This window comes from Ursus americanus, chromosome 26 (assembly GCF_024610735.1).
Source record: "Ursus americanus isolate L20-20 chromosome 26, mUrsAme1.1.p, whole genome shotgun sequence".
NCBI classification, from domain to species: domain Eukaryota; kingdom Metazoa; phylum Chordata; class Mammalia; order Carnivora; family Ursidae; genus Ursus; species Ursus americanus.
In genome coordinates, this window is record NC_142152.1 from 43894563 (window position 1) to 43912393 (window position 17831).

Below are 17831 nucleotides of genomic sequence, written 5' to 3' on the forward strand. Positions count from 1 at the left end.
TGGTGCCATGCAGAAGCATTTACACCACAGACCTGAGACCACTCTCCTTACAGACCGGCTTGAAGGGGGCCCTGGGCTGTCCTCTGGGAACTCAGATTTGGGGAGGGTTCCCACCATTCCCAGAAGTGATGAGAGGCTCGCTGAACCTAAAATGTTGGTGCAAATAACATGGTTTGTGTTAAATACCTGCTTCCTTCTGGAGTCTGGTGTTTTTGTACTTGCTATACAGAGGCTGCCTACATGACCAGCTCTCAAGAGACCCTGGGCACTTGGGGTTCTACTGACCTTTCCTGGTCGACAACATGTCACACCTGTTGTCACGTCTGGCTGCTGGAAGACTGAGCATGTCCTGTGTGACTCCACTGGGGAAGGCCTCTTGGAAGTTGGCGCCTGGTGTCCTCAGACTTCACCCCACACTCCTGTACCCTTTGCTGAGCTGGCTCTATATCCTGTCACTGCAGTCAATCATAGCTGTGAGTACAACTAGCTCCTGAGTCTTTTGAGTTCTCCTGGTAAATCACGGAAACCAGGCATGGTCCTGGGAACCCCTGCCACAAGTATATACTAAGAGAATAAATCCACTTGCTTTTGTAGCATATGGTCTAACCAGATCCCCAGAATTCTACTGGACAAGTAAGTTCTGAATGCTTAGGACAGTGTGTGCATGTGACCTGGAGGTTCCCAAACCTGGCAGGGCAACCCAGGCATATGGGGAGTTTTGCAGGCCGGCCCCAGACTCACTGAATCAGAAGTTTGGCCAGTGGTCTGGGTATTTATTTCTTAGAAAACGTGACTTGTTGACCTGCAACTTTTGGACAGCAGAACTTCCTGAGCTTCTTGCCCCAGCAGCTGCTAATGGGCATGAATCACACCAACTCAGCTTCCTGTCCTCTTCCAACCCACACACGCCCTCCTCCCTCAGCTGTGGTTTGATCAGTCCTTGTTGCTGTAGCCCACAAAGCAGGTTCAGTGTGCCATTATTCTCTATCTAGAGTATATACAAAAATAGTTTTGGAGAAAGATGTTTTTAGTATCTTATGAACTTTAAAAATGCACATAAAAGTGCTTTGTAGACAATAAGAAATGTACAAACGTAATGTATTATTGGGCTTAACAGGCAGGTGCATGCACCATAAAATACAGCAGTGTCTTTGATGTGATGCTTCCACTCGAAGTTATACCTCCTGACAGCTCTCTGCCCTCCTCTAATTAAAAACTCACATAAAGGCTACAAACACATTTTCAACTTTGGTTTCAGGTTTCAGTTTTGTTGATCTTGAGATATAAATATTATCTCCATGTTAAGAAATAACTTCATCAGGGAAAGATCACAGACGCCTCACGTCTAAACATCAGAACTCACTTTATGGGGGCTCCTGGGTCACTCAGTTGATTGAGTGTCTGCCTTCAGCTCAGGTCATGATCTCAGGATCTTAGGATTGAGCCACACATCGGGCTCCCTCAGTCTGCTTCTCCCTCTCTCTCTGCCCCTCCCCTGCTCATGCTCTCTCACATGCACTCTATCAAATAAATAAATAAAATCTTAAAAAAAAACAACTCACTTTATGACTGGCACCCTTTCCTCCTGTGCCCCTTGCCTGTATCATATACACACCCCTGCCTTGATACACAGCACTATATTGTAACACTCAATATATTATTTCACCTTCCCTGAAGTTCAGGTCACAGGCAATCTTAGAACTCAAAAGAATCTTCGAAATTCAGTTGGACAAATAAGTTCTGAATGCTTAGGATGGTGTGTGCATGTGACCTGGAGGTTCCTTACTTATTTCTGCAACACAAGTACAAACCTGGCAGGGCAACCCAGACATATGGGGAATTTTCCAGGCTCAGCCAGACTCTGTGAATCAAAAGTCCTGCTAATGGGGTCTGGGCCTTTATTTCTTAAGAATTCTTGAAGCAGATATGCCTGGCAGAACCCCACAGAGGCTCTAGACTTGGCGTGAACAAGCATGTCAGAAGGCAGGCAGGTGAAGAGGATTTGTGGAATGGTCTTTAGAAATTGGAGGCTAAGGAAGGAGAATTTATAACCTTTTTTTTTTTTTTTTAACATTTTATTTATTTGTCAGAGAGAGAGACCACAAGCAGGGGGAGCAGCAGGCTCCCCGCTGAGCAAGGAGCCTGACACGGAACTTGATCCAAGGACCCTGGGATCATGATCTGAGCCGAAGGCAGACACTCAACCGACTGAGCCACCCAGGAGTCCCTCTTTTTTTTTTTTTTTTTTAAAGACTTCGTTTGAGAGAGAGAGAGAGAGACAGAGAGAGAGAGAAGCGCATGGGGAGGAGAGGGAAAAGCAGGCTTCCCGCTCAGCGAGGAGCCTGATGTGGGGCTCTCTGAGCTGAAGGCAGATGTCCAACTGACTGAGCCACCCAGGTGCCCCAGGAGAATTCATAATCTTGACACCACGAATAGTTCTGAGTGGCACAAGGACTATGATATTGGAATCAAAGAGAAGAAAATATAATCTAGTATATCACTTGCTTACGCAGGGAATAATATCTGCAAAGTCTAAAATAATAAACACTATTAAATGGTTTTCATGAGGCTTAATAATACAATCGTACAGATATTATTAACCTTGACAACAAATGAGTACAACTGAAAGAACTGGAAGGGAAGAGGGAAAGAGGAGGTGGAAAAAAGGAGGGAGGTCTATAGATCTGGTTTAAAGTTGATAATACAAAGAAACAGAAACAGAGATATAAGGATATCATTTAAAGTCACAACAGTAGCCAATAAAAGAACTAAAATCACAGTTCAATAATACTAAGTTGGGAAGCAGAGAGGCAAAGTCACTTGCTCAAGTTTAGCTAGTTAGGAAGTTCTGAAGCCTGTGTGTGACTATGGGCCCTGCACACTCCAGCATTCTTTACCAGCCTCGGGCTGTGCCAAGCACCGTGCTAGGAAATAACCTGCCCAATGTCACACACCTGGTTAGCAGCAGAGCCAGAAAAAGAAACTAACTCTCTAGCCTGAAAATTATTTGGAAAAGTTATCAGTAAAATTTCCAGAAAAGACCATGTTGAAAATTTTTCTCATTCGCTCATCCTCATTCATTCCTTCATTTCTGCTCATTCTTTTCACACACACACACACACACACACACACACCATTTCTTAGAAAGAGCTCCTCCACTGAGACACATTTCCTCCCACTTCCTCCCTTCCCCTCCCCTCCATATCAGGCCTGTTCTCCAGGGCTACACCATTGATGAAGCAAGTTCTCTCTGCTGGAGGCAACTAGGAAGACTTCAACCCACCAGCCATTTTGTCCTTCAACACCTGACAGAAAGATCAAGACAGCCACACAGAAGATACAAGGTGAGCCTGCCTGCTCATCTCTTAGCCTAGAGACCGAGACCACCTGCTTCTGGGGTTCAGGCCACTGTCACATGCACTGAGGTGAGCAGTTGCTGCACCAAGAAGTGCTGTGGTCGCAGCCTGTGGGGGGCATGGAGGGCGGGGCTGTGCCCGAGACCAGCCTGTGTACAGGCCAGACTGTGAAAACCACTCAGTGGCCCTGCGGAACTACACAAAACCTTACGAAATATTCAACAGAAATGCCAATTTCTACCCCCAAAATAAGTCTTTAAAAATAAATTGTAACCCAAATTCATTAGTCCCTACAAAAAGCAGTTCCACAGTTTCAGCTTGACTCACTCCTACTTACGCCGTTCTCTGTGCGTTTCTCTGCGGGTGCACTCATGACATTCCTCTGGGTTCTTTGCTCTTGGGTCTGACGGCCACCTGGAGGAATGAAGAGTGCCAGACTTACTAAAAGACATCCTCGTAAGGGGATACTCTCCCATCTCTTACTTATTTCTGCAACACAAGTACAATATACCAGGCTGAACAACTCAACACTTGGTACAGCTGAAAAAATGCTTTATAATTAATTTTTATAAAGTTGTTTAAATGAAAATTTTCTTCTTCTATTTCAGAATCTTGAAACTGACTTTTATCAAAAAATTTCTAACACTTAAAAATGGTCAAGATGGTAAGTTTTATGTCACATGTATTTTACCACAACTAATTTTTATTAAGCACTTTTTAAAGACTGTTATTTTATAGCAGGTACTAAAATAGAACTTAATATCCAGCAATAAAAACACTGGTGCACAGAACTGGTCTTCACTGGCAGGGTGCAACTGACATGGGCATCAACACAAATCAGGCAGTCTTTAGAATTCTCCTTTGTTCCATAAAAATTAAAATATTTCCCAAAAAAGGCTTCAAACTTGAACTGTAGAAATTATGTGTCCTGTTGTATTTTGTAAACAAAATGAAGTGTGCTGCACACTTGTGCACCTGACTCTGAAGTCACAGAGACCAAAGTCTTTGATGTGTCCAGTGCCTGCCCCTAGCCCACTCATCTCTACAGCTGTTGCTTAATGTCATTTGAGAATTATCGCACCCCAGAGCCTGCTTTAGTACCTAAAATCCATGACTTCAAAGGCACATGAACTTTATGTTAAAAAAACACATAGGAAAACATTTTTTCTTCTCTTTCCTATTACTTTGAAACATTTGAAGAAAAGTGCTATAATGGAAGTATGGCTTGCTTCGCCTTAAAGCATACATTCTCAAAGACAGTGATACTGTCCCCAAGGGGCAAAGGTTGGTCTTAAGGGAATAAAAAATATCTTACACTTTTTATGTATACAGCAAAGATATACAGTACATCAACAAATACATAGTACATCTGATGGGGAAAGAGGACGGACAAGAATGGAATGTCTGAAAAAAGGGAGTGAAAATTCAAAAAGAAGTTAAACAGATGTGAGTGGCCTGGAGTGCAGCAGAACACAGTCCTACAGAACACAACAGCCACGTCATAAAGTGTAGTTTCCTAGTAGCAGGAATATCTCTCTCTCTCTCTCTCTCTCTCTCACACACACACACACACACACACACCTCAGACTATGGCATCTGTCAGTTTACAGGGTAAATTAAATTCTTAGTTATTCTTGGTATTTTTAAGGAATAAGGTATTCAGGTTAATTTAATATTCAAGAATGTCTGCCTCTTCCAAACAACAAGCTACCAAGTAGTTAGAATACTATAAAACATACATTAGAATGATATCAAGTGCCACTTAATCTCTGATGGTAAAGATGAGTCAGAAAATAATGACTAGTAAGAGGTGACATTGGGTGAGTGCTTCCTGTGCATCAGCCCCACTGAGCACTTCGCCAGAACACCTCACAACCGCAGTCACAACCCCATGCACCCTGCAGATGAGGTGACAGGGGCAGAGGGATGGGAAGTCACTTGCCCAAGAGCCTCACTAAATAAGGAGCCTTGCTCCCGTCTCCAGGGCAGAAGCTCCGGGCTCTAGCTGACTCTGCATGCGGCCCGCATGGAGCTACTTTACACGCCAAGCCTGCCGCCCCAAGTGTAAAAAGGTGACTGAATCAAATGTCCTCTATGCTCTCCTCCAGCTCCCAGATACAGAATTCTCATTTTGGTGAGGGAGTTCTTTTACTTCTTGTTATGTATCCTGTAGTTCTACACAATAAACACTCATATGTAATCCCTTTTAAGTAATATCAGTTGGTGACAACTGCCTTCTACTCAGCTCTGTGGGAAGCACAGAGGAAACATGTTCTTGGATCCTCAACTCTGGCTGCTTAGAATATAAACTGGAGGAGAAACTCAGCGAACAAAACAGGGAACAAAGCACCCCCCCCCTTTTTTTTTTAAAGATTTATTTATTTATTTGGGATGAGGGGGGATGTGGGGAGGGGTAGAAGGAGAGAATCTTTCAAACAGACTCCCCACTGAGAGTAGAGCCTGACGCAAGGCTTGATCCCATGACCCATGAGATCACAACCTGAGCGGAAAACAAGAGCCAGACGCCCAACTGACTGAGCTACCCAGGCACCCCCAAAGCACCCACCATCTTACTTCTTGGGCTCTGAGAGACAGGTGCAGTATGCACAAGCAGAGGAAACACGGCAGAGGGTAGAGCATTATGGGGGGTTACTTGTGAGTCAAGGCCCACAGAATATGAAGATGCAAGAAGGGATGTGGCTGAAAGGGAGAAGAGACAGGGAGGTTGAAGAGATGGGTAGGGTCTTATTACAAATACCATCTAAGCCAAGTTGAGGAGGGTCAAGCAGGGAGGCAGGGACTTGGCTGGAAGGTTCTACAAAGCGATGCAAGCTGTGATAGATCCAGTCCTGACTGCCAGTCCCTGCCAGTCTGGGAATCCCTGTCACCACACCTTCCTGGCAGCTTCCTTCAACCTGGTATCCTGCATGCTCCCCTCCACATCCTGCTCATCCCTCGAGGTCCCCAGTCTGCCTTTTCTAAATACTCTGCTCAGTGCTGACAGTGGTCCTCTTCCCAGCACGCAGGTCAACTTCCCCTCCTCCCACTTATCTGCTGCACCTGCTGTGTCAGCACCACCCGGCTGAGCAGCACTGTAGGGCAATGATGCGGGATAACTGGAAGGTCAGCACTGTCACCTTCCTTATGACTCTGAACAGTTCTCTTAAGTATCCCTAACACTTCTAAACTTTATAAAAGTGAGAATAAAATAAGACCTTCCCCCCAGCCCACCACCCACGACATTAACGGTTATGTACATATATTATATAAATAAAAGTAAAATATACAACTTTTAACTAAAGTACAGCTGGGTACAGGGGCGCCTGGGTGGCTCAGTCAATTAAGTGTCTGCCTTTGGCTCAGGTCATAATCCCAGGGTCCTGGGATTGAGCCCCACATCGGGCTCCCTGCTCAGCGGGAAGTCTGCTTCTCCCTCTCTGCCTGCCGCTCCCCCTGCTTGTGCTCTGTCAAATCAATCAATCAATCAATCTTTTTTTTTAAAAAAAAGTATAGTTAGGTACAGGAGGGGTATAAGTATTTGGAGAGCTCAGGCAGAGAACTAAAATAAATTCTTGGCACTAGAATAGCACTCAGCTGTCAGCTCGTCTAGCCCACCTTCTCGGGAGGCTTTTGTCCTGAGAGGTTGGGCCCTTGTCTAAGGTAAAGGTGGATGAAGAGCTGGACCCGGAACCCTGGTCTCCTGACTCCAGATGACCAGCAGCGGGTGGAGTAAGACCCAGAAGTAATGATACACTGAACAGCAGCACTGGAACAGTATTTACAGCCACGGAAAGATGATTCCAAAGTAGCTAGTAGCTCATCCTAGGGGCAAAATGTCCTTTATGATAAAATATAAATAAAAGGGGATAATCTGCAATAAAGGAAACTTTTTACAAAAGGATGTCCCTTGTTCATTTTTTTTAAATACCAGAAGTAAGCCACAATCACTGTTACATAACAAGTTAAGGGTCTCTTAACTGCACAGTGTATACACAGACTTTTAAAAAAAGTTCTCTCATTTTGTTTAAATTCTAATTCAAAAATAAGTAGCATATTCTCATGGTTCAAAATTCGAAAGGAACCAGCAGGTATACAATTAACAATGTGCCCTCCCTCCCCTGTCCTGCAGCCTTCCCTGAGGCTAGCAATGGGGCCAGTTTCTTACAACGCTTCCAAAGACACATGCGCACATGTACAAGCCAATACAGACGCACCGAATTAGGCTTTTGTCTCTATCGCACAGAAGGCGGCACAACGGGCGCGTGGTTTTGCACCGCGCTTATGCACTTACCTGTTCAGGAGATGGTACGGGTCAGGGCACAGAGCTGCTTCCTTATTTCTGGCCGTGGAGCAGCCTACTGTGTGGACGTACCGCCGTCTCTTTAACCTGATGCCCACGATGCCCACGGCGGGCATCAGGCTGCTCCTACCAGCAATGCTCCACGAGCAACGTTACTTACGCATTATTTTGCACGTGTGTAGGCACAACTTTAGGATAAGTTCTCAGAAGTGAGGCTGCTAGATGAAAGGTCTGGTGCTTTTGTAAGTTTAACAGATATGGCTAAATTGCCTTCTGCGGGAGCTGCCAATCGGCACCTTTCTCAACCTCCTTACCAACACTGCATTAGTGAATGTTCTCGTCTTCACCAGTGTGACAGGTGAAACAGACTCACTATTTTCCCTGCATTTCTTTTATTAGGAGTAAGGCTAAACATCCTTCCACATAACCTAGGGCCAAGTATATTTGCTTTTCTGTGACCTGTGTGTACATCTCACCTTTTTTTTTTTTTAACTGATTTTCCTTTTCATGTACATGATTTAGAAACTCACATATAAAGGCAGTTAGCCCTTGCGATATGGGCTGTAAGTGCTGTTTCCCAGTTTATAATTTGTCTTTTGACTTTGCTTCGAGTGGTTATTGCAACACAGACAGTTTTGTGGGGGGGTTCTTTTCTCAATAATTCGGTTTACCAGTCTTTTATAGCTTAGTGTTATGCTTAGTAAGGTCTTGTTCACTCTAAAAATTTTTTTAAAAAACACTTCTCTGAATTTTTCTAATCCTTTCATGGTTTTATTTATTCTTAAAATCTCGATATTTGACCCACTCAGTATTTATCAAAAACAATGTCTTTAAAAAGCAGGCCTCCTCACATGTCTGAGTCTGTCACCTGACTGGCCTGGGGAATGAGCAAGGCCGGAGCGCCCACACAGTGTGGAGGAACTGTGGACTGCCACAACAGAGCTCACAGAAATGCGAGATACCAACTCTCCCTCTCATCACTTGTGAGTGAAGGGAAAACAAAGATGTATTTTAACATTTACTCCTATTTCACTTAAATTAACTTTTGTGGCAGGAATTAACAAATGGGGAAAGCATTTATGTACCTTGCTCATTGCTCTCGGTTGGGGAATCCTCATGTCGAAGGAAAAATTTCACTTCTTCCCTGCGTGGCCCCCACTTCTGAAGATGTTCATACATCATGTGGTCAAAGGGTATGGGACGCTCTAGAAAAAAAACCACATCTTACTTATTCCAGAAACAAAATGACTCCAACCAAAAGTAAAAAAATATAGATTTAAATAAGTGCGCGCGTGCGCACACACACACACACGTGCACACACACACACACACGCACGCACACACACACATATATTAGAACTCAAGGGTATTATAAGCACTAAATTTTAACTTTAATGAAGTGAAAGCAGGAGTATGAGTTCCCGGGAAATAATTCAGGTAACACGTAACCACAAGAAGTGTATGTAAAAGCGATTTTGCAACATTAAATTGGGAACATTGAAAAATGCCCTCTAGAATATTTATCAGGAGGCAGTGTGCCTCCCACTCTTCAAAGAAACACACTAACACACTGGTCCAGCCTCGCCGTTCACTGCTATGTTGCGTGTGGTGGTCAGATCCACACAGGATGGACAGGGTACCTCCTGGCAGCTCAGGTACCAGTGAATGTTGGCCAGCACCTGCAGAGACCAAAAACTATCCAGTTGATAATAAAAATGAAATTATACAGAATCAAATGTACTAATGCATTTCAAATATTAGAACAAAGCTAAACCCCCCCTCACTCACAGAGTATGGACACAGTCACTTGAGAAGAGCACTAACACAGCTGTTAGAGTTACAAGGTAACATTTCATAGGTTTCAAGCTAGTCTGCTTAGAACCTCATCACGCATACAAACAAATCAAAACAAACCAAAAACCTGGGTTGTTTACCTTTTTCTTAGGTGTTTGAAGAACTATTTATATTCTGGATACTAACCCTGGGTTGGTTATATTGAAAACAGGCTTGTCTTCTAATTTTATCAGTGCCTTTTGTTATACAGAAGTTTAAAAATTTTAAATGTAAGCAGTTATCAATCTTTTCTGATTCTGAATTTTTCTGTACAATGAATTCTCTCTACTCCAAGGTCAAAAGGATAGTCTATATTTTTTTCTACAAATTATAAAGTATTGCTTTTCACTGTCCTTATGGAACTGATGTGATTTTGTTTTTTTACAAACAATTGAATCGTCAATTGTCCCAGCATCATTTACTTACTTGAGTCTCCTTGCCCTGGAGACCCGTGATTGCCACCTCTGACCCGGCTCAGGCCCTAGCGGCCCCGGTCTCTTCTATTCTGTGGGCTATCACCCTACCTCGGTGTGATGCCAGTCTTCACTGCTACCACTTTATCACTGCTGTCTGCTAGGTGAAGTCCCCTCACGTGGCTTTCTTTCAAACTGTCTTGGCACTGCTCGGCTCTTTGCTCTCATATGTATTTTAAAGGAGCTGCTTGTCAAATTCTCCTTTTAAAGGTAGGCTTTTGACTGTAATCATATTTATTTATAAGTAAAATTTGGGGAGATCCAAAATCTTTGTAAACCGAGTCTTCTAGTCCATGAACATGGCTCTGTCTCTCCACTGTGTTCAGCACCTTGTGTTCTTCAATGATTTTTTTTTTTAAAGTCACCACAGAGGTCTTGTAAACCTTAATCTATTCCTTTGTACCTTACAGATTTTTTTTTGTTTATATAATATATAAAAATAACTTTCGTTTAGAATGATTGCAGACCTCTAGGAAAGTAGTCAAGACACTATAGAGTTCATCCAGTTTCCTTAATGCTAACATCTTAACTATGGCATCTTGGTCAAAACTAAGAAATTGATGCTGGTGCATTACTATTAATTAAATTCCAGGCTTTATCTGCATTCCATCAGTTTCTCCCCTAATGTCCTCTTTTTGTTCCGGGAACTGAACCAGAAAATGACATTGCATTTACTCGTCTTAAACCCTGGGTCTCTGCTGCTATAATAGTTCAGTCCCCCCCCCCCCACTTTTTTAAAATAACCTTGACAGTTTTATAGAGTTCTGGTCAGGTATTTTGTAGAATGCCCCTATTTTTGACTTGTCTAATGTTTTTCCCATGGTTAGACTGAGGTGATGGATTATGGGGAGAACTCCACAGAGGTGGGGTACCTTCTCCTCTCATCACACCATGGTGTGCGTGCCATCACCATGACAGATCACTCTGACGCTGGCCTTGACCACTGAGCTGAGGTGGTGTATGCCAGGTACCCCCCACCCCAACTACTACCAATTCTCAAACAGACAGTTGGCAAATGGTGAGTGCTGTAATGCACGGAGGGGGAGACTGCAGGCTGATGACAGTAGCCTATTTCTCCAGAAACATCTCCCCCAACACTTCCTTACATGCCAATGACTGATTCGTAGGACCTATTATAACCTCTAGCTCTGTAATAGGAAATGGCAGGGAATTTTTTTTTTAAAGATTTTATTTATTTACTTGACAGAGAGAGAGACAGCCAGCGAGAGAGGGAACACAAGCAGGGGGAGTGGAGCCCGATGCAGAGCTCGATCCCAGGACCCTGGGATCGCACCCTGAGCCGAAGGCAGACGCTTATGACTGAGCCACCCAGGCACCCCTGGGAGGGAATTTCTCACTCTCAAGAGTTTAATACCTCAGGAGCTACCCCCGACCCCCACTTTTTGCTGTTACCAACACTAACAAATGTGGTTTGTGCAGGTGAAAAGTAAACTGTATTGTGAAATTTGGATATTTTTTGGTAATTTCTTGCTTAATTATTAATTATGCCTTTCTGTTCTATATTTTATTAGTGTTTGTGTTTTACAAACATTCCTGGAAGCCCAAAGTGGCAATTTTTGAAGAGAAGGTGTGAGATAAGAGAAATTCTAAACCTAGGCCTACGCTCAAGAGAAGTGAAAACATATACCCACACACAGCACTTGCATGTGAATGCTCAGAGCAGCATTACCACAACCAAAAAGTGGAAACAACTCAAACACCCATCACCTGCTGATGGATAAATAAAATGTGGTCTATCATACAATAGATATAATTAAGCCAAAAAAAGGAATTAAGTACTGAGACATGCTACAACATGGATGAACCCTGAAAATATTGTGCTAAGTAAAAGAAGCCAGGCCAAAAAGCCACATATTACATGATTCCATTTATAGGAGGTACCTAGAATAGTCAAACAGATAGGGCCACATAGTCATACAGTGGTTGCCAGTGGCTAGGGGAGGAAGGAATGGAGAGGAACAGAGTTTGGTGATGGCTACACAACACCGTGAATGTCCTAAATACCACTGAACTGTACATTTTCAAATAGTGATTTTTATGATATGTGAATTTTATCTCAAGTTAAAGGGGAAAAAAGGAAATCTTAAAACGTTCCCATTGCTGCTTGAGCTTGGAAGTGAGGAAGCCAGACCAGGGGCTCAAGGCAGTGGCTTGGGAGACGGCAAGACGACACTGAGCAGTGTTGTGTACCTTCAACATGAGTGTATGGCTGCATGAGAAACCTTTCTCTAAATCTGCTCTGAGAAGTGGACCTTCTCTAAACTCACTCTGAGAAGTGGACTTTGAGACAAAGAAAAAACTACGGGGCTGCAGTCTAATCACACATTCACGGTGTGATATACTGCTCTGCCCCAGACAAGTTCTAGATTTCTATAAAGGAAAGGGTCCCGTCATTCCCAGCAATGTAACACACACTGTGCTGCTAACATTGCACCTTCCTGCCCGTGCGGGCAAGCTCTGCCTTGTTCCTCAAACATCAGGGCAAAGACAGAAATGGTCTCATCTCAGTTGAAAATGAAATCTGTGTTTACTTAGCTCAAGCCCAGCACACAATTACTTGCACGAAAAACCCAAGCACAAAGTGAACTTTAAAGAAGTAAATATCATTCTACATTTTTGGTTTTGAAAGTAACACTTTTTATGTATACAGGCCTATAAAAAAAGATTTTTTTGAAGATTTTATTTATTTATTTTAGAGAGAGAGAGCATGAGAAGGGGGAGGAGCAGGAGGAGAGGCAGAGGGAGAGAGAATTTCTAGATGTCTCACTGAGCACAGGCCCTGATGTGGGGCTCAATCCCAGGACCCTGAGATCATGACCTGAGCCAAAACCAAGAGTCCGACACTTAACTGACTGAGCCATCCAGATGCACTTGAGCATAACTTTATAACAATTAAATCCAATTTTGTCCTAAGTCAGTTATTTAACAAATTTATTGCTTCCTTTTATGAATTAAAAATTTCAGGGGCGCCTGGGTGGCTCAGATGGTTAAGCGTCTGCCTTCGGCTCAGGTCATGATCCCAGGGTCCTGGGATCGAGCCCCGCATCAGGCTCCCCGCTCAGCAGAGAGCCTGCTTCTCCCTCTCCCACTGCTGTTCCCCCTGCTTATACTCTCTCGCTGTCAAATAAATAAATAAAATCTTTTTTAAAAAGTTCAAAGAAAAGATGAATTTAAGGAAAAGTAAAACCTGCCCTTGTTTTAAATAATAAAGGCTACCTAAAACATAATGCTTGTGTGAAAGGGGAAGCAAAACTGCCCTACACGTTTTACATAATAGCGTCTCACATAATGGGAATCTAGGATAAGACTTTCAGGTATTCTTGGATAAGGCAAAAATAAAATCAAGTAGGAAATAAGAGGAAAAGCTGAAGGTTCTACTTCCACACCTAGTTCACAAGAGAGCTGGCCCTGTGTGGGGAGGGAAGCACAAGTACAGCAGGCTAATATGATAAACTGGCCAAACTGACAGATTGTGATGCGCTGAGCTGTGTCCCCCACTAATTCATATGTTGAACTCCTAACCCCCAGAACCTCAGAATGCAACCCTTTAGAGACTGGATCTTTAAGGAGGTAATAAGCGAAAATGAGGTCACGAGGGTGGGCTTGAATCCAATGTGTCCTCCTATGAAGAGGAGACTAGAAGAGATTAGGACACAGACATGCACAAAGGGAAGACACAGAGAGACGGTGGCATCTGTAAGCCAAGGAGAGAGGCCTCGGGAAAAACTAAGCCTGTCAACACTTTGACCTCAGACCTGAGAACGAACGTCTGGTGTTTAAGCCACCGAGGCTGCAGTACTGTGTTACGGCAGCGCTAGCAAACTAATATACAGATCAGAGAGAGTCTCTTCTCCAAAGCACTGACAATTACCACGAGTTATAGATGCAATAATTTTTATGCAAGGGATTCTCTGAAACCTGAAAATTTCTGTAAGGGTTTCTCTAGGGTAAAAAGATGGAGAACGGCTATTCTAAGTGCTTTCCCCCTTCCTCTGAATCTTACCCACCAGAAAGTATCTCTCCAAGACCCAGCTTTGCCGTCTGTTTTACTCAATGATTTAAGTGTTTACTGAAGGAATATGATAGCGAACAGACAAGTTCCTGCCTTCAGGAATTGTAGTCCAATGAGAGATATGAAAACTACTGTATTATATTCTGATAAATACTATGACAGCATTGCGGCACAGGGAGGGACACATAACACCCTCTGAGACTCAAGAAAGGGGTGAGAGGCAAAGAATGACTAGAAGTTAGCCAAGCAAAGGGAGGTGGGTGCTAGGGATTGTTCTATACAATGAGAACAGCACATAAAAAAGCCAAGGCAAGCACAGTATGCTGTGACCCTCTGCTGTGTGGTGTGAGTCCTCATTCCTGATGAGGTAAAACAACAGGGCATGATTTCAGGTGGGCTTGGAGACAAGGAGAACACCAACCGAAAGACTCCTGTAAGAGAGATTAGCATTCTTAAGGGCCAGGGACCATCTGGGGCAATGATATACAGAAAAAGTTTCTCTCTCCCATAAGGCACAAGAGAGGGAGAGGGAGGTAAAGACTTAGAAGTGATAACACATAACAAAGAACCAGACTGCTAAGAGGCTGGGGAAGAAGCAACAATAACACAATGTCCAGGCTCTAACAGCAGTCTTCCAACAAACTGTCATTACTTAACTGTCCCCCCACTTCCTGTCACTGTTATCAGACTGGTAACTGAGGACCTACCCTCCTACTTCTGGCTTAGTAATAATCCAACATTTATCAAAGTCAAATTCCTCTCAATGTGCCCTGAAATCTTTGCTTTAAATTCTAAGGATAACATTAAATGCAGAAGACTTTGGAAGAAAATATTTAAGAATCATATACCCCACAAGGGACTTGTGTCTAGAATATATAAAGAACTCTTATTGGGGATGTAATGCACAGCACGGTGACTTTAGTTAATAATACCGTAATGCATTTTGGAAGTTGCTAAAAGAATAGATCTTGAAAGTTCTCGCGACAAGCAAAAATTTTTTTTGTAACTGTATGGTGATGGATGTTAACTAGACTTACTGAAGTGATCATTTCACAATATATACAAATATCATTAGGTATGTGAAACTAATATGTTATATGTCAATTATACCTCAATTAAAAAAACTCTTATAACTCAATAAAAAGACACCTCAATTAAAAAATGGGCCAAGGATCTAAATAGACATTTCGCTAAAGAAGATATGCAAATAGCCAATAAGCACATGAAAAGATACTCAACATCATTATTCACCAGGGAAATGCAAGTCAAAACCACAATGAGATACCTCTCACACCCACTAGGATGGCTAGAATCATATACATAATATCAAGTGTTGGCAAGAATGTGGAGAAACTGGAACCCTCATTTACTGCCGCTGAGAACGTAAAAAATGGTTGCTTTGGAAAATAAGCTGGCAATTCCTCAACAAGTTAAACAATTGCTTTACCACCCAGTAATCCTACTCGTAGGTATACACTTAAGAGAAGTGAAAACATACGTCCACACAAACACTCGTACATGAATGTTCACAGCAACATTATTCATAATAGCAGAAAGTGGAAGCAACCCAAATGCCCGTCAACTGATCAATGGATAAACAAAAATCCATCTGGTGGAATATTATTCAGCAACAAAAAGGAATGAAGTACTGGATACCCAAACAACATGGATGAACCTTGCAAAACATCAAGTTCAATGAAAGCCAGACAAAGGGGACTCCGTATTGTATGATTCCATTTATGTGAAACATCCAGAACGGGAAAATCTAGAGAGATAGGAGATTAGTGGCTCCTCAGGAAGGAGGGGGTTGGAGAGGAACAGGGAATGACTGCTAAGGGGTATGAAGTTTCTTGTTTGAAATGAATGAAAATGTTCTCTGATGGGGGTGATGGCTGCACAACTCTGAATGCACTGAAATGACTGAATCACACACTTTAAATGGGTGAATAGTGTGGTATGTGAATTGTATTTCAATAAAGCTATCAGAAAAAGTGTAAGCCTTCAGTGATTATCCTGAAGTCCCCTTGAAACCCTTGCATTTGGATACTCATCTCATTATCTACCTCAGACTCGGCATGTTCCAGTTGATCATTCTCTTCCTTTCCCAACAGACACGTCCACACACACTACTTCTGTTTTCCTATCATGCAAATCCTTTGCTGGTACTGGAGACCTCCATGCGAGCTCCTTCTAGTCTCTTCTCTGCTGCCTACCTGCTCTCGATACCAGTCCCTCAGCTACTTAGGAGCGCACTGTGCCTGTGCCCTTCCTTCATATCGCTTCCCTTGCTGACTACAGCCTATCTACATCAACCTTTCTTTTAGAGACCAAATTATTTTGTAGAATTTTCTGTATTCAGTGATCATATTACTTATGCTGATCTTCTCTGCCCAGCTTCAATGTTAAGAGCCAGTAGAGTTAATCCTTGAACGACACAGAGGTTAGGGACACCGACCCCATGTGCAGTCAAAAATTCACATATAACTTTTGACTTCCTCAGAACTTAACTATTAGTAGTTAGTAAGGTTGGACAGTATTCTTACTGATAACATAAAGAGCCGATTCACATATATTTTGCATGTTACATGTATTACATACTGTGTCCTTACAGTAATACCTAACTTTTTCTTCATGTTGGGGGGTATTTCTAGGCTATGTGGTTCATCTGTGAGTTTTTTCAAATTGTTGCAAATCTCCAAAAATTTTCCAACATATTTACTGAAAAAAAATCCACATACAAGTGGACCTGAGCAGTTCAAACCCGTGTTATTCAAGAGTCAACTGCATTTACTCTTCAGAATTTAATAAATATTTATTAAGGGTCTACTGTTTAACACATTTTGTACACAGGGAAAAATAATAATGTTTCTGCTTTGAAGTGTCAGAGGGGGAAAGAAAAGTTGATGAACAACTCGACACATACCAAACAAAACACTGTAAAGTCTCAGAAGACAGAAAACTCTCATTTGGTTCATAGTGATATCAAGAAAGATCTCACAGAAGAGCTCCATCTATTTTCCCTGCTTATTTCAGATGGCACTAGTAAGGGTCAAATTACGTATCTTTTACGAAAAGCATTTGTAAAATCTTATCCCCATGTAATGTGATTTTAATTAACTCAATTCCTCATTACCACAGATAACTAAGAACCAGAAGCAATATTTTGCATTTGATAAAAATTTATTTACTTATGTACTTTTTTTTTTTTTTTAAAGATTTTATTTATTTATTCGACAGAGAGAGAGACAGCCAGCGAGAGAGGGAACACAAGCAGGGGGAGTGGGAGAGGAAGAAGCAGGCTCACAGCAGAAGAGCCTGATGTGGGGCTCGATCCCATAACGCCGGGATCACGCCCTGAGCCGAAGGCAGACGCTTAACCGCTGTGCCACCCAGGCGCCCCTACTTATGTACTTTTATGTACATCTCTACAGAGCCTAATACTTACCATTTCCCCGCCACACTTCAGCTAAATGGCAACTGCCTTCTCCAGGTTCCTTGCAAAATTCTACAACATCTCGACACGTTGTTTCTGGTGTAATAGGAACTTCTGTTAGAATCTGTTCATTGTTGCTCAAGAACACGGTTAATATCATCTGTAAGAGAAAAGATTAAAGCTACAACTTAGAGTCATTATCATAAGAGATTAATCTGTAAATTTAAAGCAATCGCCTTCACCTCCCACTCCCCCCACCCACACTAAAATGCCTACGGGATGTTTTTGGAAACAGATAGGCTAATTCTAAAATTCATGTAGAGGGGCACCTGGCTGGCACAGCTGGAACAGCATGCAACTCTTGATCTTGGGGTTATGAGTTCAAGCCCCACACTGGGTGTAC

General features: G+C 42.6%; 1 protein-coding gene across 5 annotated transcripts in view; it reads right to left on the bottom strand.

Moving 5' to 3' along the window:
* Positions 1-17831, bottom strand: part of PPP1R13B (protein phosphatase 1 regulatory subunit 13B) — an 85446-nt gene that overhangs the window by 34537 nt on the left and 33078 nt on the right. For 3 of the 5 annotated variants that reach the window (XM_045776145.2, XM_045776144.2, XM_045776143.2), the window contains exon 1: positions 3694-3770. Coding sequence is in view for 2 of the 5 variants with exons in the window: in XM_045776139.2 (XP_045632095.1) it covers positions 3694-3770; positions 8742-8861; positions 17441-17588 (345 nt within the window). In the remaining 3 variants the exon portion in view is untranslated. Of the gene's footprint in view, positions 1-3693; positions 3771-8741; positions 8862-17440; positions 17589-17831 lie in introns of those variants that run through there. The other 2 variants (XM_045776139.2, XM_045776140.2) reach the window with 1 other exon arrangement.